This window comes from Diaporthe citri (assembly GCF_014595645.1).
Source record: "Diaporthe citri strain NFHF-8-4 chromosome Unknown scaffold_3, whole genome shotgun sequence".
NCBI classification, from domain to species: Eukaryota; Fungi; Ascomycota; class Sordariomycetes; order Diaporthales; family Diaporthaceae; genus Diaporthe; species Diaporthe citri.
This window is the reverse complement of record NW_025064848.1, coordinates 2,243,485-2,265,395: the sequence shown is the minus strand read 5'-3', so window position 1 is coordinate 2,265,395 and position 21,911 is coordinate 2,243,485. Positions and strand designations below refer to the sequence as shown.

Below are 21,911 nucleotides of genomic sequence, written 5' to 3'. Positions count from 1 at the left end.
TTAAAATCTTAATAATTTAAGTATGAAAATAATTATAAAAATAAAGGTATTAATATTTCTTAATATTTTAAAATATTTTAAGCAACGCTAGGCTTATAACTTAATAAAGCAATTAAGCAAATAATAGTTGATTATTATTATTAAAGAGAGAAATCTCCTCGCTATTAAACGCTTAGAAGGAGCTTATTTATAGGCTAGCGCTAGCGTATGGGCATACGACCCTCGCACCTTCCAACAGAAGTAGTCTAAATGGGCTGACATGTTTACAGCCCAGCCCCCAGTGACTGTGCTTTCATGGTTCTTCATGGCATTTCGCGAATATCAGCCCCAGAAGACTTGCTCAACGTCATTTCTTCTTGTTTTCTTTTGAAGCGGGACTTGAACTTGAAGTGTTCAGCACAGGCAATGTGGGCGCTGGTTGAACGGCAGCAAAAGCGTGCATCCACTGTGACAAGGTACAGAATCCTCACGAAGCCAAGGCACCTCACCTGAAATGGCAGAAGCTCTTGGCCGGGAAACTGACGCCCAAGTGCAATTGACCATCCAGAATAGTGCGAATGTTCCACTTTTCTGCACTTTTAAGTATAGGATGTACCACGACGATCCGGGGGGAGGCGGCAACGGTGGGGCACCGGATCAGCCACCCACACAGGCATCCCGCAATGGAAGCAGACGGTGCACACAGTTCGTGCTTCTGATCTTGGGTGTCATCGGTACCGCCTGGTTTGTCGTTCGCTCTATTGACCTGTGATTCTCTGAACCAAACTCCGCATTCTTCCAGGTGCAGCGAATCTCTGTATGCTTGTATGGACGCGGAAGTCTTGGAGGCAGACACTGAACTCAAATTAGCAAGGGAAGAGGTGAGGTTGCGCCGCGGCTGAGCCGCAGTGGGCGCCGACCCAGTGGCGTCAGTCGATGCTCTCGGCTGAGAGCCCGTGGCATGCTGGCCCAACGGTTTTGTTCAGGTACATCCTCGGTGCTGCATCGACGCCTCTGTATCTGGGTGTTGGGCCGGCTGACCAGTCACTGTGTAGCACTGCAGCACAGCTCGCAAGGGCCCCAAAACTTTCCAGCATTGGCCTTACCTTTCTGGGAGGGCAGAACTGTTCTCCACTGGTTTGGCTGGAAATTCTATATAGAGACAAATCTCGAGATAACGTCGATGGAAACAATAACAGGCATTGGTTACAAAATCTGTTCAGCTGCTCGGGTTCGGAAGCTCACCCTCCACCATTCGTGTGGAAGTCCCGATTAGGCAGTCAGCGCGCTGAACATTGTCGCGTACCATAACCAGGCCACAAATAGACAGCCTGCAGGGGCACCCTCCATCGGGCCATTGTCCTTCCTTGCCAAGCCAAGAGGCTAATGGCCACCTCGAAGCCGGGCACACGATCTGGGGTCCGTCATCCAGCTGAGCTGAGTTGGAGGGGGTCCTGCTGTCCTGATCGACACTCAACACTTGCAACATTCCTCCACGACAATCCTCCTGAATGCCCTTTGCAGTGCGCGTTGTTCGCGTCTGTGCTGGCTCGTCGGACGAGCCGACGACACTCTGAGACACTTGGCAGCTAGAGGACTAGAGCCAGGCCTCGGGACCCGCAAGCGGGTCTGTGGTTTCATCGCATCTTTCGTGTGGTCGACCATCTGTTCTCTTTGTTGCTTGCTCCTGCAGTCTTGATCCTGACCCGTGGACAATGCTCGCGTGGTGCTCGCCAACATGTTCAGCACCCGCAGCACCCGGCTGCTGATACTGGCGCTCTTCATCGCCGTCACCTTTCTGTACATCGGCTGGGATCGGCCGTTGGCATGGGGCGATGCTCCTGACTTTGCGACCGATCCGGCGGCTGGAGGGGTGACGGATGGGAAGACAACTGCACCGCCGTCCAGTGGCAATGCTAGTCCGGGCCAGAAGAATCCAGGGTCTTCGGGATCGAGTCCGCCAAAGATCACGGACGTCTACGGCGATGATGACGATGACGAGGATGAGCCTCAGGTTGAGGTCGAGCAGGATGAGGATAGTTACGACTTTGAACGCCCGACTAGTCCTGGGGATGTCCCGCCTGCAGCCTCGGCCAATCCCGAGAAGATTGACGAAGAGACCAAAGTCATACCTGGGAAGGTTGAAGAAGAGGCCCCAAAACCGACGGTGGAATGTCCTATGAGCTTCGAGAGCTACATGAGTAGCCAGCCAGGCCCCAAGTCTACAGGCAGTCGACAATTCCCGCTGGTCCGTCCGCCTCCAGAGTGTCGGACTTTCGTGGTCCCAGACCTCGAGGAATATATCACCAAGATGGAGTCGGTGGTCAAGGACCCAGACCTGTACCGGCTCTTCCAGAACAGCTATCCGAACACGCTCGACACTATGGTCAAGTGGCACGGCTATGCGCAGGATAACGGCACCGACACGACGGAGGAGCTGAGCTACATCAGTAAGTAGTCCAAGGGAGATCATATCCTTCCTGGAATCTCGAGGATGGCCTTATTTCTTATGCAAAGCAAGAGTGACGAGGACCTTCTTGAGATCTCACTTGAGATCTTACTCCCTTCCCGCATCTAGGATTTATATGAGATCGACTCACTAACACACTGTCTTAGTCACGGGCGACATCGACGCCATGTGGCTGCGCGACAGCGCAAGCCAGCTGTACTCGTACCTGCACTTCCTCACGCCCGAGAGCTCGTCGGTAGGCGGCAGCCTCAACACCCTGAACTCGCTCTGGCGGGGGCTCATCAACTCGCACTCGCGCTACATAATCATATCCCCGTACTGCCACTCCTTCCAGCCGCCGCCCGAGTCCGGGATCCCGCCCACCGTCAACGGCGCCTACCACCACAACAACCCGCGCCCGGCCTACGACCCGTCCGAGGTCTTCGACTGCAAGTGGGAGCTCGACAGCCTCGCGTCCTTCCTGCAGGTCAGCTCGGGGTACTACGAGCGCACCAAGGACCTGGCCTTTTTTGCAAGGTACAGCTGGGTCGATGCCGTCCAGGCCGCCGCCGACGCTGCCGCTGCCATGAGGGTGGGTACGTATGATGAGGAGGGCCGCGTGCTGCCCTCGGCGTGGACTTTTACGGGCTGGACGAACCGGGGCTCGGAGACGCTCACCAACGACGGGCTGGGGAACCCGAGCAAGACGAACGGCATGGTTCGCACGGCGTTCCGCCCTAGCGATGATGCCACAATCTTCCAGTTCCTCGTGCCCGCCAACATGATGTTCGCAAAATATTTAGAAGAGGCATCCATCATAATGGAAATGCTCGCAGACAGCAGCGGCGCCGCCCTCCCGGGGATGGACGCCGAGAAGACTGAGCTGGCCGCGAACATGACGGGGGAGATGCGCTCGCTTGCGGCCGGGATCCGGCGGGGCATCGACAAGGACGCGGTGGTCGAGCACCGCGACTTCGGCGAGATCTTCGCGTACGAGTGCGACGGCTTCGGCGGCGTCAACCTCATGGACGACGCCAACATCCCGAGCCTGCTGGCGATGCCCCTGTTTGGGTACGCGCGGCAGTCGGCCAAGTTCGGCACCGCCACCGAGGGCTTGCGGCCGGCGAGCGAATACGCCAAGATCTATCAGAACACGAGGCGGTTCGCCCTGTCGCTCGCGAACCCTTACTACGCCAAGGGCCCTGAGATCTCTGCCGTCGGGGGCCCGCACCTCGGGCCAGGGAAGGCGTGGCCCATGGCGGCGTTGGTGGCCGGCATGACGGCGTTTGACGAGGAGACGGGGCTCGTCGGCCCTAAGGGGAAAGGGGGCGTAGAGGACGTGGTTGCCGAGCAGCTCGGCATGGTTCTCAACTCGACGTCCGGCATGGGAGTTGTCCATGAGAGCGTCAACTCGTGGAACGGGAATTCCTTCACGCGCGCGTGGTTCGGCTGGGCGAATGGTTTGATGGGCGAGCTGATCATTAGGATTGAAGAGTGGGAGAAGAAGGCTAACAAGTTGAGCGGGGACGGGTTGCTGGGAAGGAGTTGGCAGTAGCTCAGCTAATGGCGGCCCAAAGCACTTATAGCTATAGCACAAAAGATCAGGATACTAGTCAGGACGTTATTAGTTCAAGTCCTGAATTTAAAGGCAAACAGCTCCGGCGTTGCGGTTGCTTCATGTTTTAAAGGCTTCTGCCAGCCGCTTTTACCAGCCAGCAAGATGCAAAGTCATTCTGTTAATCTTCGCATAACACAATTCACATCACTTGACTGCATAAAACGGAAAATTTCTTAACGTGCCAGATGTCCCTGAGGATTGGTATATTTCATCGCACTATGTACCGTCATCCTGAAGCCCACGACGAAACCCCGGCCAGGAGACAAAAGCTCTCAAAAGAAATGAGCCCAATATGAATCAACGCCCATCCGTGCAAACAAGTGGTATCAAAATGGCATGTCGCCCAAGGTTGTAGAACCAGGAGAAGAAAAGAAGATCTCCACACAACACCTATCCCCCGTCTTTTGTCCATTCACGCCAGGTAAACGACGGCAGAAGAGTATGTGCAGCTTTCGACAGTTCGCCTTAGGCTTGGTAATCGCGTGGCATGAAACGCATGCCCCTCTTCACGGGGGCGCTCGTGGCAGCCGCTGCACCGTCAGACTTGCTGTAGACCTTGATCGACTTGAAGAGCCCTGTTGATGGTTAGCTGCTGTATCATGACAGGAAAGACGGGGAGTGAACTTACAGTATGCGTCTACAAAGGCATTGGGGTCCTGAGCTGCGTATTCCTCGCAGGTGGGTGCCTTTGCAGAACACTCGGCATCGTTGGCCCAGGTGGCACCGGCCCATTGACCACACTATAAGTCTGGTGTTAGCAATCTGGCAAGAAGGAGTGGCGAGGTTGGGATGGGGAGGTGTACTCACGAAATCTGTGTTGATGGTGATCCAGTGCTCCTTGAAGTTGTTGTCGATGTCGCAGGTACTTCCTCCCACGAAGCTGGCCAGGGGAGTGCCGAATGTAGAAGAGTCGACTGTTGTGTTTGAAGACGAGATCTTGTTCTGCATTGTGCTGTTCCTGGGGAAGAACCAGACTGAAATGGCGTCGCTAGTCCACTCCATTGCATAAACACCACCACCGTTTGCGTTCAGGCCTTTGCCAAAGTTCTTGGTGCTGTTGGTGGTCTGGGGGCAACCAAGCCCGCCACTGCCGTCGTTGCAGTTTCCGCTGGTCAACTCCGTGCCATCAACCGTTTCGCCCTGGGTCATGGTGCACGTAGGCCCAGTATGAAGGGTCACCTGGTTGGACTGCTGGCTGTTGGCACCCTCAATGATGTCAATCTCGCCCTTGTACGGCCAGGCCTCGTTGTACGTCCACAGAGCGGGCCATGTGCCGCATCCCTATACGACAATGGGTTAGTACTTGTTTGTTTCTGATGTCTCTGCGAGGGTGGGAAGGTGAGAATTGTAGGTTGAAAGGATGGAGTGGCTTACAACTGGCATGTGCACGACATCGGCGACAAGTAGCATCTGGGTGTACGTCTTCTTGCTGTTAAGGCGCGTACTGGCGCGGCCATTGGCGGGGTTGGCGGTCTTGTGGTCGCTGCCGACGTAGATCATGTCCTGGTGGAAGCCCGCCAGTCCCTGGGAGGCAGCGTTGACCCTGTCCTGGTACTGGACGAAGCCCTTGGTGGGGTCTGCCTCGGAGAAGAACTCGAACGAGTCGAAGAAGTTGGCTTGGTTGTAGTTATCAGTCAAAGTGTAGGCCGCCCCTGCCACCAGATGGACAGCGCCGAGCAGGGTGGAAACGGTAGTTGCGACTGAAGGCATCTTGTCAAAAGATATGTACAGTGTCGAAAGTGAGACTGTTTAAGATGCTCGAGACTGAAGAAATCGAAACTTGAGATCGAGTACTGTCGAGGAAGGAGGCTGGCTCTTTGTATGATTGCTTGCCCGTCGCCAAAAAAAAAGTGACTGTGAGGCAGAAGCAAGTCTGACACAAGCAGCAAGGTGACCTGTACTGGGACTGAAGCTCAAGCAACGAAGATCGAAGGGGGCCAAATCAGCCAGGCAGACTCGTCTGTAGACAGATTTGACTGCTTAAGTATGTGTATCTGTGACGAGGTCACAGTGAAGAATGATCGTGGGATTTCGAAGAATAAAGCTATTGTTGGGCCTGCAACAAAGAGTTCTATGCCTTGACAATGAAGGTCGGTATTGAGCACAATAAGGAAGGAATTTTGCCAATCAAGGCGAACGCCGTGTGAATGAGGGACGGCGGGAGAAAGGGAGGGTTGAGAGATCAGATGGTACCAGCCACGCGGTTCCAAAGTCGATCAACGATGATACCAGCCTTGGGTGAGCAGAGTCTCGACCTTGCGAGAACCGCCCATGTGCCTCAGACGGGAATGTGGTGTTAAATATCCTGCACAAGCAAAGTCGCGCACGGAATGAGTGGGCACGGCTCGCCCTGCATGGAGCTTGCATGGTCCAGATGCCCGCCGTCCGAGTCACCACGCGCACTGGTGGGAAGGGGGAGACGGAGTGGCAAGCGACAAGCGACGAGGCGTCAAAAGGCGACAAGGGTAGTGGCGCGCAGATCTGCCGGGGAGCCGCACCACCAGATGCAGGGGAGGGGGGCGAAGAGGCGAGTGGGTAACGTCGCTTGACGCCCGCACATGCCTTGTCTGTTGGTCCCTTCTTGCCTGCTACTCGCCAATCTAGGCGACCTTGCAGTCTGGCTGAGACTGGGGACCTTGGGAAACTGGAGCTCCTCTTCTTCCGGGCCGTTGAGAGGGTCGGGCATATCACACCCAGATCAGGAGATGGGCATATGAGAGGAGAAGGGATGATTCAGGGTGGGGTTCTACTTGCACAGTACTGCGTCGCTGCTCCGAGGCACCGAGTGATGAGACATGCGCGGTGAGCAGCTCGATATGACAAGGAGCACCGCGCGTGAGGCGGGCCGGCCACTCAGAACGGCATACCGAGAGATAGACACGCTGCGCGTGTGGGAGCGGCTGGGGCCCCGAATGGACCAGACGAGCTGCATGAGAAACATTTGAGACAGGGTTCGAAGCCAAGCACCGACTCTGTTCTCTTTGCAGATGATCGACGTTAAAACACTGACAGGGGCTGGCTATACGTGAGACCTGCCTAACAAGCGTGTGCCGCGGTGGAGACTAGCGCACACGGAGGTCGTATATCTGGCTCGGCCAGAGTTTTGCCTGTATGAGATCCGGACAACACACCACCAACATGGCCCCAAAGGGGGAAAAGAAATGGCATCTCGAGATGTCCTGGGCAGCTCTGCAGCTTGCAAACATCTGCAGGTACTGCAGGGCCACAGGGCCGTGTTGGGAGTGACCGAGTCAAAGTCCCTTCACCGATCAGTCGTGCCAAGTTGGCCGCTGTCCACCAGGCCCGCATTCTTTGGGCTGAGATCCGATCACAGATAAGCTTGCAATGGTGCGGGATGGGCTTCGGGCTCCGTAAATCAGGCTGAAGTGGGATGCGGATTCAGTGGGGTGGACGGGTGAGTGAGTAAGTGAGCTGGTGAGTCGGGCGGGTGAAGTGGAGTTGACTTAAGGTGAGGTTCAGGGAGGCTCAGGGACGCAGGGAGGCCGTGTGTTTGGGAAAGGTTGCCGGCTCGCCCTCCCTGGCCGCCTGATTGGACGTCGGCCGGTAGCTCCCCGTCGGCACGCCAGGCACGTCAACCGCATTGGCTGAACAACGGCCGGGGGCATGCTTGTGTGTCCCGCACTTGCATGCATGTGCCACAGGCGCACAGGTGCCGCAGTAGTGCCCTCCCCAGAGAGCCGTCGCCCAACTGATCTGCGAGACGCACATGCTGGTGAAACATGAGAAGCTTCCAATGTTTCGAAACATCCGCCTTTGCCCTCCAGGAGTCCATCGTGCAGATCCCTCGGCCCTCTTCGCACTCGGCAGCACAGGAGAACGGCAAGGCAGCTGGGCCCTTGGGTACTGCCAACCTCGATACCGGGAGCTGCCAGGCTGCCAGGCGGGACGGCCAGGATAAATAGGCAAACAAACAGGACTCCGGCCTCAGCGGGTGGGGATGGTTTTGCCCCTCTGCGGAACCACCTTCCCAGGACCTCGACTACCACAACGGCTAGCAGCCAACGGATCCGAGCATCTGGTAAGCATTCGCAACTTTACTAGGCGCCGGTGTGCGATCTTGAAGCAGCTTGACCGCCTCCGGTGTGCACCTCTTGTGTGTTTACGCGTACAATCCTGTTGATGGCGAGAGCCATTTTCCTGTCCGCCGTCTCCTTTTCTTATCAATCCTTCATCTCGCGGGCCACTGTGCCGGTTCCGCATTAATGTGCTGTGCATTTGTCAGTTACTGTGCTTGGCATGACTGTTCGCAATGAATTATGCATATGCATATGCAGCAACAACTGTATCAACTTTATCTGTGAGATCTGTCTGGTGGCAGGACGCCAATTCTATTGCTATGCATCGACAATAAACAGCCAACCAAGACGCCAGGCTAATCTTGATATCCCAATGCCTCGTATATGTCCAAGCAGCGCAATATATCCAAAGGGCCAGTATATATATGTAAATGCCCATTGCCCATTACAGCGTCTCTCGTAATCTCATTACTCAGTCGATGGCTCTTCGCTGCTGCTGGCGCTTTCGACGCCCACATCTTTACCACCCTCGCTGTCGGCCGGCGCCTCGTCGCCATTGCCCGCCCTTTCGCCTCTCTTCCGATCGTCAACCCACTGTTCAACATCTTCACAGCACTTCGGCACCCGACATCTCGCACGCTCGCTCGCAGGACATGTCCGCCAGAGCGTCTCCCTCAGCTCCTGGAATACTTCGCGCTCGGCGTCCATTGCCCATATGACATCGAGATGCTCGTACTCGGGGATGACCTTGTTAAACACCAGGCGCGCATGCGGCTCGCGGCCCCGCTCGAACCGACGCAGGAGCTTATTCCCGTCTACCAGGTTGTCGCGGCCGCACACCCAGAGCGCCATTGGCGGGCTTTGCGAGTTGTACCATGCAGATGATCCCTTCGGTCTCCGGTGGTGGTGGTGGCGTGTTCGGTGTGTTGGCGAGTGCGGCTCGTTGATATGAGCCTCGGGGGGCACGGCGGCGACTGGGTTCTGAGACTCGTCCTCGTCCTCACGCTCTTCGGCGCGCCATTCCTCCTTCGTAGCGAGGATACATTTCTGCGCAACGACATTAGCCCAGGAACAGTACGGAGAATGCGTGCGCCGCCACAGGCGACGGGGAGCATTGACTCACATGTTTTGCGAAACACTCGCGCCCCAGCCACCACCTCATCGATTCTGCGCTGACGTAGACAGGAGCAAACTGGAAGTATCTGTTCCTAAGCCCGCGGTCCCACCTGATGTCCGTCCAGTCGAACAGAAAAGAGAACACTTTGTAGCCCAACCAACCGTAGAGCTTCGCGGGTAAGAGTCCATGCATGGTCAACATGATCGGTATAAAGGCGTGAATACCAAACATCATCCTGAACATAGCCGGGGTGATCACCCGCATGAATTTGAAATACATCTTCCCAATCAGCGGGCCAGCATAGGCGGCTGGTGCCAGGGCGCAGAAGACAGAGAGCTTCTCCCCCAGCTCCGGCCTCTGCTCCTTGGCCAAGGCGACGAATGTCTCGGTCGTGCCCTGAGAGTGGGCTACCAGGCCAATCTTTGAGAATCCCGTCTCGAATTGCACACGGGAGGTCAGCGCGGGCAGATCAAAGACACCCATTTGCCTGATATTCCAACACCACATGCGGGGGTCGGAGTACTCCAGCAGCACGTGCTTCGGCTTGAACCCGCAGCGATTGTTGCCGAGCCAGACGTCATATCCGGACTTGCACAGCCAAAAGGCGAGTGACTGGTCGTCGTTAACGCAGTACGCCCCGGCTGACTGCAACAGGCCGTGGATGAGCAGCACTGGGTATTTCCGCGGCGCGTTGGGGTCTTTCAACGCCCTGCCCCGCCGCTTCCCGCCCGTGAAAGGGTCGGGGCCCCGGGGTTGGCGCTCTTTGGGGTCCAATCCCACGTATTCACGAGGGTCGTAAACATGCCACAGGTCGATTACGAATCCGTCCTCGGTTTGAACACCAAATTCTTCAACGTCGAGGCCAACCCGTCGAGCGTAGTAGCCAACGTCACACTTTATTGGGTCTGGGCCACCTTCTGATGGGATATAACCGTCGTCGTTCAGCGCACTGTCGGTATCGGTCAGACGTCGCTCCTCGGAGGTGCGGTGCGTCCACTTCCGCGCTTCCTCCTTTCTTGCGTCCCGTCGGCGGACTTCCTCCTCATAAAAAGGGCGATCTTTATCGGGGTTTCGAAACGTGAGTCTGAACCAGATGCGCTTTGCGACGAGTGGGATGCTCGTAAAGAGGGACCCCAGTACTATAACTCCTAGGAACGAGAGGCTGAGGAAGAAGGAGGACACGCGGAAAGCCGAGCAATGAATGTCTCGCAGTATGGACGAGGGCCCGTAGAGAGGCAGTGGGGGGAAAAGGGGGTTGGTATGCGAGGGCGGCATTGCTCGTCGCAGGGAGCCTTCAGACGTCTTTTGCAAGGACTTGCCATTGGGCACGGGGGGTGCGGTGAAAGCTTTGTGCGCTTCGCTTGGGTCGTGGGAGCCGTGGGCCTCGGAGGTCTGGTCGGCGCCGCCATTGCTCTGTGTTTGCGCGGCTGCGGGTTGGTCCTGCTCCAGTTCCTGCTTCAGTATGTTCAATTTCTGCGCCTCTTCTAGCGGGACCCCTGGCAGCCTGTGTCCTTCAGCCGTGGCGATGACAGCGTCTCTGGGCGTGACGAAGACAGCCTGGGCGGCGACATTGTCCGAATTATCCTCCTCTGGGTTCTTGTGCGACAATTTCTGTGATTGCTTTGCGAACTCGACGGCGGAGTGGACCAAGGGCGTCGAGCTCGGGCCGGCTGTGTTGTTACCTGTCATCGCTGTCGGTCGTGCTTGCGACGGGAGTGAAGCAAGCCAGAGAAGGGCGAAAGGATCAAGGGCAGCCAAGGGGTCGAGAGTGAGGAAAAGGCAGTACAGTGAAAGCGCGCATAAATTTGGAAAGACGTCATGGAATATATATACAAAGACTATTGTTCTTTAGTTCAGGAACTGGCGTCGGTCGTCTAACGCGATGGTCTAGCTGCGCAAAGAGAAGAAGAAAAAAACCCTGACTACCCTAGAAGATAGAACTAGAGGGACCTGGACCACTCGGGTGGGTAGCCTATACTGGATCAGTGAGGGACGGTTTAAAGGTGAGAAGGCACGCTGAAATGGCACGAGGGCGGCGCTCGAGAAGAGCGCGTGACCGTGGTATGTGATAGTATGGGGTAAGGAGAGGGCGTCGTCCGCAATACAGTGTAATGGTTGGTCCATGGTGAGAGATTCAGCCCCCGCGTCATCATGCAGGGGTGATCACCGAAAATTTGCAGGCGGCTCGACTCGATGCCGCTAGTCATACATGGATCTCAGGCATGTGAAGATGAAGCCACACTGGCGGCGGTGTAATTATCCATGAGACAGAGCAGAACAGAGTGGAATAGGACGGAAGATCCACCACTGCTGGAGATGTCAGCGAAGGGAATCATGGTTTTGCATCTGGTGTCGTTGTGATGTTGCCGTCAGTGTCTTGCAGTGTCTGCTGCCACTTGCAGTAGTCAGGTCGGACGCACGACCAAGTAGGTTGCTGCACGTTGCAGAAAGCAAGCAATTCGCATAGAGAAGATGAACATGTCCCAGTTGGGATGGATCGAAGTTGAGTTTGTGAAGATAGATAGATTGTTACCTATACATGGGTATGGGCCGTGGCCTTAACAAGGTTGCCTACAGATGCAACTAAACACGGACACTTGCCGGTCGGCGCGGCTTGGAGTTGGGTTGGGGTTGGAGTCGGCCGGCTGCCCATTCTGCAGCCCGCTTGCCGAGGTTCTCCAGGAGAATCGGCAGGGGTCCACGGCCCTCGTCAACGTGCCTCCGCGCCGAAATAATCGACTCCGACACGACCTGTTGCATGTCTGTCCTGCCTGCAGCACAATAACTTGGCCTTGGAGACCTGCGCGCGCCACCAGCTTGGTCGAACGAAGTCGAATGCGCCGTGTTATATGCTGCCCCATCTCCTGCCCCCATCCTCAAGCAAGATCATGAGCTCCCGATAGGCAAGCTCCATAGCTGTGCGCTGCGGGGCCGAACGTCCATCGCCGTCCTCCAGGTCAAGCGTCTTGCCATACTGGAGCTGCGACTCCCTCGGTTCCTCCCTCCACCCATCCCTCTCTTGCTCATAACATCTGGCGGCTATGTCTTCGCTGGCACCAGTCGACCTGTCCCATTCCCATCGGAAGCGCAAGAGGAGGCGGAGGAACGACAAGCCTGCCATTGCTGCCCGCCTTGTTCTCGACGACCATGTCAAGGGCGACGTTGGGATCTTATCCGAGGACTTGTTTGCCGACCTGTTTCCACACTTGAATTATGGTAGCTCTTCCTGACTCCATCCCCGCCTGGTACTCTCTCGCTAACAAGGGTTCCTTCCGCTGAAGACACCGAACATGACCAAGACGCCGCCCTCGTCCCCGATGTGCTCCATGTTGCTCTGGCCCCATGGGCGCCCAATGCCTCTGCAGAGACCACCAACTGGACCATAGTTCCTGTCACCCAGTCTTCCGCCCTCGCACACTCGACTCTCCAGTTTTCTCCCTCCTCCCTGGCCCTCCAGAGCTTCGCGACCACCCTTCAACAAGTTGCACCATCCAAGCTGTCCAGCCACAGCCGAAGCGGAATTGAGATACTGGTTCTGGATGTGGTGGCTTTGTCGCTGGATACCGTCTTCGTGAGCCTCGAGGGTGAGCTTGCGAAAAGGTTGGAAGACGGGGAAGGCACCTTCTTCCGGGACCATCCAGATGTCACATCTGCCCAACTTAAGGGCAAAGGCTCCGCAGCCGAATCGTCCCCAGAGGGTCGTCTAAAGACGGCCATACGCATTGCTCTTGGTACATTGAAAGTTGTTCATGCTGGAGACCTGTTTCCGCTACCTCTATCGCCCCACGCCATAACTCACGTGCCACCGAACCCAGGCAAGGTTACGCTTTGCGAGCCAGTTGCTCAAGGTATCTTGTCTCCGTCGACTAAGATCATCGTGTCCAGAGGTCGCATTCACTCCAAGGACAGCCGTGCTCCTTCCGCTATGTCTTCGTCTCAGAAGCTTAATGGGCTCGCCGAGGATGACGACGACACTGCAAACGATCAGTTTTACTCAGCAGCTGAGGAGCGGTATAGGACGGGGACCGAGGTTCAGACTGAAGAATCTGATGTCATTACTGAGACTGAGGAATCAGAACTTTCCTTGGACGAAAACGATGATTTATCAGATGATTCAATGGATGACATGATCTCCCTTCAGGCCCCAGCCTTACCCGCAACGGCTGCGAGCGGTGTGTCTACAATCGCTGCTGGCACGCCAATGACGCTGGGCCGTGGGCGAAAGACCAATGGTGTAAGCACGCCTGGTTCAGTCTTCTCGACCTTCACTGCCACTACTGCCAGACTCGATCGACCTCGTGGGCGGCTTTTCAAAGCACAGGGTCTTATGAAACCCATTCCTCCAGAGCTCCTGCATCCGAAGGTTGTCCCCGCTGACGATGAGGAGGCGCGTGTATATGTCGACATTAGCAATTTGACCAGAATTGGCTGTTTCTCTGGCGACTGGGTGAGGCTGGAACCCGCGCAGGAACCACCTGTGAACGGTTTTGGCCAATTTGGCCTCGGGAGCTTTGGCGACATAGGCCAGGATGAGCCAGATTGGCGACCTGTCAGGGTCTTCGGGCTGCCAGAGGGGTATTCGCAGCGGCCTGTGACAAGAATTGTACACTCCAAAAATGAGGGAAGACGACCCTCGTTCTTTGAGTCGCAATTACAGAAACCGTCAAGCCCTGCGGTATATGTTTCACCAGTTTTGTTGGCGAATCTTGACGGCCCAGCCTATCTGCGCATCGCACCTTTGAAAAGGGGCTCTCCCGTTCTGGCGAAGAACCCCTTGTCCAAGCTGACAGGCTCGTCGCAACCACCTTACGCTCGCGAGGTTACCCTGAGGCATGTACGAACTCCCAAATCGGTCGAGAGAGACGTACAAGCAGCCGTCATGGCTGGTGTCAAGTGCTACTTCGAAAAGAAATCGAGAATAGTCAAGATTGGTGACTTGATCGCATTTCCCATCGACACGCAGCTTGGAAGAACACTCCAGGAGTCCGGCACGGATAACCTCGCTGTTGATGATATCTTGTCTTTGGCAGCGTCAAATCCGACCAATCGAAGACAAGGCCTCAACTATGACGAGGTGGTCTGGTTCAAGGTCACCCATATCGTTAATATGAAACGTGAAGGCTCTGAGGAAGAACCTGAAGAGGATACATGGGGCTCAGTCGCATGTATCGATGTATCAATGACACTTTTACGACAGACAGGTTCTGTGACCAGTCGCATACCGGGCGTCAAGGACAGTACGTGGAGGTATTATCTTGGCCTGAGAAAGCCGCCAGATCGAGCTTTTCAGTCTCCACCCACAGCAATCACGGAGCCAGAGCGGCCCCAAGTTTCGCCCCTGCGGAACCGCTTGCGTGAACTTCTGGCAGCAGCAACTAGCCAGAGGGCTATGCAACTAAAAATGCCACCACTAGCGATCTTACTGGTTTCCACTCAGAGAAACATTGGGAAAGCCACCGTTGCTGGCGATGCATGTCTCGATATTGGTCTTCACACTTTTGTGCTAGATGCATATGATATCGTCAACGACGCAGGTTCGGGAGGCAGCGATGTCAAAACGGAAGGCTTTTTGAAGAGCCGGGCCGAGCGGGCCATGAGCTGCGGCCCAGAATCTTGCGCTTTGCTGATCAGGCATATCGAAGCTCTTACCGCGGACAGGATGGTATCGTCAATGAAAGAGATTCTGGCTGATGCCAGAGTGGTTATCGCTACTACGACCGAAGTGGATAAAGTCCCCGATGGAGTAAGAGGACTGTTCACCCACGAACTCGAAATGAGAGCTCCAGACGAAGGCGAGCGAGAAGTGATACTGAGGAGCATCATCGATGACCGAGGCATTTCTCTCGGCCCTGATGTCGACTTGAGCAGTGTCGCACTCAAGACTGCCGCTTTAGTCGCAGGTGATCTGGTCGACGTCGTCGACCGGGCTTTGGTTGCTCAGCGGTCACGCCTCGAGAAGCTCACCTCCCAAGCGATGGATACGAGCACCAGGCTCACAGTCCGTGATATACAAGTCTCCGGCGGCGCTTCTTCACGCGGCCTGACACCGGCTGATTTCGACATCGCTGTGGAGGCTGCGCGCAAGAACTTCGCAGACGCCATTGGCGCACCAAAGATTCCCAACGTGACATGGGATGATGTTGGCGGTCTAGAAAACGTGAAGGACACCGTTTCAGAGACCATTCAACTGCCTCTCGAGCGGCCTGAGCTGTTCGCCAAGGGCATGAAGAAGCGCAGTGGCATTCTATTCTACGGACCGCCAGGCACTGGCAAGACGCTGCTTGCGAAGGCCATTGCAACAGAGTACAGCCTGAACTTCTTCAGTGTGAAGGGTCCCGAGCTGCTGAATATGTACATTGGTGAGTCGGAGGCCAACGTGCGGCGGGTGTTCCAGAGGGCAAGGGACGCCCGGCCGTGTGTAGTGTTCTTCGATGAGCTGGACTCCGTGGCGCCAAAGAGAGGCAACCAAGGAGACAGCGGCGGTGTCATGGACCGCATTGTGAGTCAGCTTCTGGCTGAACTGGACGGGATGTCAAGCGGCGAGGACAGCGCTGGAGGAGTGTTTGTCATCGGCGCCACCAACCGGCCGGATCTCTTGGACTCGGCGCTGCTGCGGCCCGGGCGATTCGACAAGATGCTGTACTTGGGAGTGTCCGACACTCATGAAAAGCAGCTGAGGATTCTGGAGGCGCTGACGCGAAAGTAAGTGGGCACCATAGTTTCACCCGTCCGAACATGAGGACTGACCATTCATCTACAGATTTACCCTCCACCCCACAGTCACCCTGCGCGCCGTCGCCGAGAAGCTGCCATTCACCTACACAGGCGCAGACTTCTACGCGCTATGCAGCGACGCCATGCTCAAAGCCGTGACGAGACAGGCCGGCAAGGTGGACGCCAAGATCAAGGTTCTCAATGCCGAAGCCGAGGCCGAGGGCAAGAAGCAGACCATCTCGACGGCCAACTTCTTCGATCACTACGCCACGCCGCAGGATGTGGCCGTGATGGTGACCGAGGAGGACTTCATGGACGCGCACAGGGAGCTCATTCCCAGCGTAAGCGCGGGCGAGCTGTCTCACTACGAACGGGTCAGGGCCACCTTCGAGGGCGGGCGGGAAACCAACGGCGGGGCGAGCACCAATGCGGAAAAGCAGAGGCCTATGCCTCTCAACCTCGGGCAGAGGACGGTGTCGACTGCCTCGCAGCGAAGCGCGAGAGGCAAAGGAAAGTCTGTGGCTGCTGGCAAGGGAAAAGGAAAGGCTGTCGCCCAGGGGAGTGACGGTGAGGATGCCGAGTACGAGGATGACTACGGGGTTGCAGCCCAGGACGAAGATGAAGGGGATGGGCCGAACGGGATCAGCAGCAGGAGTAAGGGGAAGGGAAAGGCGGTTTCTGGGTTCCAGGACGGCACGGCGAGTGATGATGAAGGACTGTATGACTGAGTATCCTTCGGACTGGGCTTGGTGTCTGTTTTTCCGGAAAAGTACATAGGAAAATGGCGACCGTGTTTATATAGCTCAGAAAACATTTTGAGTCTGGGCATAAAACGTCTTTTACCGTGATCCACAGTTTGCCCGGATGGTGTGTGCTTGATACAACTCTGCTACCCCAATCTGAGTATGTTGATCTCCAGGTTTATTGTCACTCCCTTCCAAGATAATTGCTGCAATACACACCTGTTGATGAAGAGCCTACCTGCTGAGCGCTCTATTCCAGCCTCGGGCATTGTCAGAGTCCAGAGTTCATAAGGGTTGACAGCAGGCACACGGTATGAGCATTCTGAGTATGAGTCCAAACATGGAGTGTTAGCTTGCTTTAAGCTCACATTAATGACAATCTGGGGAGGCCAATTGGTGACTCTGACGACTTATAAATCATCACTGTCCCAGGCAGATGCACCTTACCTGCTCAATCCAAAGCACACATAAAACTTGCCACATTGCCATACTCCTTGCCACTGATCCTCAACATCAGTTGAACACATCTGTACTGTACTAGGATTGTGCTGCAATCCGGCAATCTGATTGACCTGCAATGATCATGCCTTGCTTCCCTCCGCCACCTCCTCCTTTTCGACCTCACCAGCCGGGTCCGCTACAGCGTCCTCCTCCGGCTCAGGCTCCTCCTTAATAGCCTCCCGGTTCTCGATTCTCTCGATCTCCTCAGCGCTCGCACTCTCCACCCTGGCGCCCGCGAACGTCTCCTCCGCCGGCGCCTTCCACGTCGCCGTCGTAGGGCTCTGCACCGTGTGCAGCGCCGCGCCCAGGCTTGCGTCCCCGCTGTTCTTCCACGCGCCGCTGGTGGGCGACTGCAGGCCTGCGCCGGTGGCGGACGACGATGCGGACGCCGCGACGGACAGCTGCGACATCTCCTTTGTCGGGGGATCTGCGGACGCCCCGGTCGCTGTGCTGGGAGATGCGGCGGCCTGCTCGTCCTTGGTCGCCTCCCCTTCCTCGCCGCCTGCCTCCGCCTTCTTGCCGTGGACCTTCTCCCTGAGCGCCTCCAGCTTGGCCTTCTTCGCCTTCTGCGCGGTCTCCTTGGCCTTCTGTGCCGCCTCCTCCGCGACGCTCCTCGTGGCGGCCTTTACCGTATTGTTGTTGGACGAGTTCTTGACGGCCTGGGCGATCTTGTTCGCGTTCTGCTCCGCGGGACTCTTGACCCGCTCGGGGGGCGGCGGTGGGTTAAGCATGGCGGGCGGGTAGGGCGTCTTGTCCTCGGGCTGCTTGTACTTGGGCACGGGGGCGACGGCGCCCTTCTTGGGCTGGGTGAACTCGTCGTAGTAGATCTTGACGTGCTGCTTCAGCTCGCCGTACTCGTTCCACTCCTCGATCTCGACAATGTCCTAGGCCGCAGAGATTGGGTGTTAGCTAGCCATCCTAACCAAAGCGATTGAAGTGATGAGGGAGCTGTAGAGGCGGCTGGGCAGACTCACGCCGAGCACGATGCCCGTCTGCACGAGCCCCGGCAGCTTCCGCGGCCGGCCGTCGGCGGCCTTGCCTGCGCGGCGGCCCCAGAGCATGCGCGCCTTCTCATCGGTGGCGACGTCGATGGCCTTGAAGGGCACGCGGTTGGCGCGCAGGATGGTCTCGAGGCGCGAGGTGGCTGTGATGATGTGCCTGTTCCCGGCGGTCAGGGAGGTGTAGATGTACAGGGCCGGGTCGGTGCTGTAGTTCTTCGCGCCGGCTTTCCTGACTGTCTTCTTGACTGGGGCCTTAGCCGGGGCCGAAGCATCGGCCGAAGATTCTGCCGGCGTCTCTGCCGGCGTTGAGCCCTGTGCTGGTGGTTCTTGGGCTGGAGCTGCTGGAGCCGGTGTCGAGTCTGGGACAGCTGAGCTGCTGGTTGCTGCTGCTGCAGGTTCCTCGGACGCCATGGTGGGTGGTCTGGTGCTTTCTGTGGGCTCTCGTGGAGGCCAACGGATGGTCCTGAGATGGTCCTGGGGTCTGGGGTTGTCGCTGGAAACGTGGCACTTCGTTGATGTTCCTCTCAGGGCGGTCAATGTTTGGAATGGGGGGGCAAGGCAGATGGACCAGGGTGGGATGGGACGGAGGCACGCGGAGGGGCCACTTCAGAGACAGAAAGCTCTGGGCTTAGAGAGATCAGAGGTGGCCGGCCTCAGCGTATGAGCGTATGAGGGTGTGGATCCTACGTTTCACCAATGGGCCCGGCCAGCGGTGGTGGCCACTGGCTGAAAGAAAGATACGATCTGCAATTGCTCAGCTCTCCCCGCCAAAGCTATGCTAACACTGGGCTGCAACTTTTCGTTGCAAGAAGACAATTCCATATGGCGTGAGTCCTGTCTTCTGCTGTCCTCTGATTGCCTTATCGATAGTATGACGTACTCAGGGGTCCAAATTGTCAACCTCGGCACACCCTGGGAATGTCAACCTGCACTACATCCCCGGTACAACTGGACGACCACATGGTCAGGTGCGTGTCACTCGGCATGGTAGAAGCTCATCAAGACAATGTGCCGTGGCGACCCGGCGTGGCCGATGTACGGGCTTTCATGAGACATTTCGAGATATTTGCATGAAAGCCACTTTCTTGGAAGTGGAACAACCTTTCCATTACTATGGCCCTCCACCTGGGTTCGAAGGGACCACAATGTGTGTGAGGTTAACTAGAGGGGCTTTCAGCACAAAGCCCACAAGCAGCAGGTGCTGCATCTTTCCATTCAGAGGCACTGGATGCGAGCGAGGGATCTCCTGTCGTATTGTTGAGTTTGCGTAAGACCAATACACCAACAAGACATATTGTCCCCAGAGGGGCTCGCTGTGATAGTCGCAATCATGCCATGCATGTGCCACTTCGAGGCTGCGGTTACATGTTGGTTTCTGCGAAGTGATATAAGACCATGTCCACAAATATTGGATACGTCTCTCTGCCTTGCTGGCATCGTTCTGCAACACTTTCGAATATCTAGATCAGCTTTTGGGTCCAACATGTGCCTGGTAGTTCCTCCTAAAAAGGGCTCAAAGGGGCACAAAACCGCCAAATCGAAGAGCACCGTCCAGGCCAAACCTACCGCCGTCCCTGCTAGACCCACATACAGCCGGATGCCTCAGTCCAAACCCTGCATTTCTCCAGCGGCATCTGCCGTATGTCAAACAGAGTGCCTTCTCGACTTCCTCAAAGAAAAATATCCAGCGGACAGCAGCACCTGGGAACAGTACAGCCACAGCCTTGGTCTACGCCACTTGGATGAGCGTGTCCATTCACAGTTTGACCAGGCCAAATCTGCGACCGAAAATGTCGGAAAAGGTGTCAAGGCAATCCAGGAGCGCCTAGACCAGATGGGAGAGACCCTAAAGGGAACAGACGAGGCTGCCAAAGCAGCCAAGGATTTTGGAGAGGAGACGAAGAAGAGACGCTCCGCGAAGGCGGACGAGCAGAGGAATATGAGAGAAGAGGCGGCGAAGAGCGAACTTGAGCGCTTGAAGGGGCTGGTAGTGAAGCAGGAAAAAGAGAATGAGGAACGGAAGAGCAAGCAGGCCCAGAAGAAGGGTCTCGACGAGGCGGATGTCCTGAAGTTGCTTGATGAGCGCGACATGCGGCGGGAGTTGGAGAGACTGAGAGGTCTCCAGCAAGGGGCTGCGCCGGAGCATGACAAGGACTGCCTTAAAGAGGTTGACCTTCTCAAGATTCTTGATCAACGAGATCATGAATGGGAGCATGCCAGACTTCAGGCGCTCGCGAGCCAAAGAGCAACGGACGTCAAGCAGGTGAGTGATTGGAACACCAGGGTGACGGGCGTCATCACCATCTAACACCGTCCTCCCTTGCGAGCTCCCATCCACCGACCACCAGCCAATGGGAATTAACCCTGTTGCAGGACGATATAAAGACGCAGGAAGTCCGATTCCGCGAAATATTGGAGGAGAACGAACAACGAAAAGAGTTTGAGAGACTTAGGGCTTTCGAGGCGGAAGCACTAAGACATGGAACCGGTGGCCATTCGAGGCCAGGCGACACAGCAACCGTGAGCCTTACAGACATCGAACGAGTAATCGAGGAGATACTGTTGAGGCATGACCTGGCCCGACGCTTTGAGGAGAGCTCCAACACTCTGGGGAGCGGGCGGAGACGGGACACATCGCCAGCAACTGCACCCAACCGCGAAGCCGAGACCCAACGCACGATCGATCAGATCTTAGAGACGCTCCTGCAACGCCGGCATATCGACAAGGCGACGGAGTTGTTGGAGCGCCTGCTGCACAAGACAGAGCACGACAACCACAGCGACCGCCACTGGATCCTGACTGAGGTCCTTGGGTCTATAGAGGAGTACCTCCTGCCCGAGCAGCGTTACGGCGAGTTCATGCGGCCTGGACTTTATCACCGTTATCACCTGGATGGAATGAACTGCGGATTTGGTTGTGAAGTGCCAGGAGCGCGCTCTCACCCCCACAACATCCGTACCTCGCCTCCTTCTCCATATCGCCAGCCCGGTCCCGGTCCGTCAGGCCGCTGGCAGCCGATGCGCCCTCGGCCTCGAGTCGTGAGACCCACCACGCGTCCCTGGGAGCCAGAGGCTCAGTGCTGGCACGGGAGTCCACATTTCTGAAGTTTCACGTCCTTTGCAGAGCAACATGGAGACCCTGCTCCATGTGCAGTGAGCTAGGCTGGCATCGTGACCCGTCGGCAGTGCTGGTTTCTCCTCGGCCTGTCACGCGTCTGGGCAGGGGTCGGATAGCCGAGTCGATGTGGGAGAACGTTCTCTGTGCGTCGCCGAACTTTTTGTAATACAGCTGCGGTGCTTAGCCGGAGGGCTCGACCTGCGTGGAGACAATGGAGAGACCGGAAGGTGGTGGGCCTGACCGCTGTTTGAGACGGCCCGTTTTGGGCAAAGCATCCGACGTCGTCCTCAATGGTACTATAGTGGCATACAAAACACCTCCTGGGCTCAGACCTGGACTTTGTAGAATAGGAGTCGGTGGGGTGGTCCCAAGCCCGAGGGAAATTGGAAATGGGGTTTCTCCTGCGCAGACACCACCGGCCGACCTTTGCGACCTGAGCACGACGGTCAAGCTCGGGCAGAAGCTTAAACGCGTGCGTCAAGCTTTATCGGAGGTCTGAGGCCTGATTGTCTCTTAGTGGCGTCTTCTCTATCAGTTGGCGTCGGACAAAACACTCCTGGTGCGACGTTGTCTTGGACGATACACATCCTGTGCGACCGTCTGCTGAGGACAATACGAAGAGCCATGCAGCTTG

General features: G+C 56.5%; 6 protein-coding genes across 6 annotated transcripts; 3 read left to right on the top strand and 3 right to left on the bottom strand.

Annotated features, from left to right (window-relative positions):
* Positions 1–1,717: 1,717 nt before the first annotated feature.
* Positions 1,718–3,983, top strand: INS49_008230 (uncharacterized protein; the record flags this gene model as incomplete). Its single annotated transcript, XM_043168975.1, has 2 exons — positions 1,718–2,429; positions 2,596–3,983. 2 exons carry the CDS (start codon positions 1,718–1,720, stop codon positions 3,981–3,983), a joined length of 2,100 nt encoding a protein of 699 aa, XP_043026655.1.
* Positions 3,984–4,511: 528 nt separating this feature from the next.
* INS49_008229 (uncharacterized protein) lies at positions 4,512–5,756 on the bottom strand (the record flags this gene model as incomplete). The annotated part of the gene is made up of 4 exons (XM_043168974.1): positions 4,512–4,621; positions 4,675–4,786; positions 4,854–5,327; positions 5,421–5,756. The coding sequence occupies 4 exons, from the start codon at positions 5,754–5,756 to the stop codon at positions 4,512–4,514; spliced, it is 1,032 nt and encodes a 343-aa protein (XP_043026654.1).
* A 2,795-nt stretch (positions 5,757–8,551) lies between these two features.
* INS49_008228 (uncharacterized protein) lies at positions 8,552–10,889 on the bottom strand (the record flags this gene model as incomplete). Its single annotated transcript, XM_043168973.1, has 2 exons — positions 8,552–9,130; positions 9,207–10,889. The coding sequence occupies 2 exons, from the start codon at positions 10,887–10,889 to the stop codon at positions 8,552–8,554; spliced, it is 2,262 nt and encodes a 753-aa protein (XP_043026653.1).
* Positions 10,890–12,241: 1,352 nt separating this feature from the next.
* Positions 12,242–16,642, top strand: INS49_008227 (uncharacterized protein; the record flags this gene model as incomplete). Its single annotated transcript, XM_043168972.1, has 3 exons — positions 12,242–12,416; positions 12,482–15,902; positions 15,961–16,642. 3 exons carry the CDS (start codon positions 12,242–12,244, stop codon positions 16,640–16,642), a joined length of 4,278 nt encoding a protein of 1,425 aa, XP_043026652.1.
* Positions 16,643–17,238: 596 nt separating this feature from the next.
* INS49_008226 (uncharacterized protein) lies at positions 17,239–18,570 on the bottom strand (the record flags this gene model as incomplete). Its single annotated transcript, XM_043168971.1, has 2 exons — positions 17,239–18,042; positions 18,133–18,570. The coding sequence occupies 2 exons, from the start codon at positions 18,568–18,570 to the stop codon at positions 17,239–17,241; spliced, it is 1,242 nt and encodes a 413-aa protein (XP_043026651.1).
* A 507-nt stretch (positions 18,571–19,077) lies between these two features.
* INS49_008225 (uncharacterized protein) lies at positions 19,078–21,316 on the top strand (the record flags this gene model as incomplete). The annotated part of the gene is made up of 4 exons (XM_043168970.1): positions 19,078–19,127; positions 19,876–20,422; positions 20,533–20,964; positions 21,284–21,316. The coding sequence occupies 4 exons, from the start codon at positions 19,078–19,080 to the stop codon at positions 21,314–21,316; spliced, it is 1,062 nt and encodes a 353-aa protein (XP_043026650.1).
* Between the last annotated feature and the right edge of the window lie 595 nt (positions 21,317–21,911).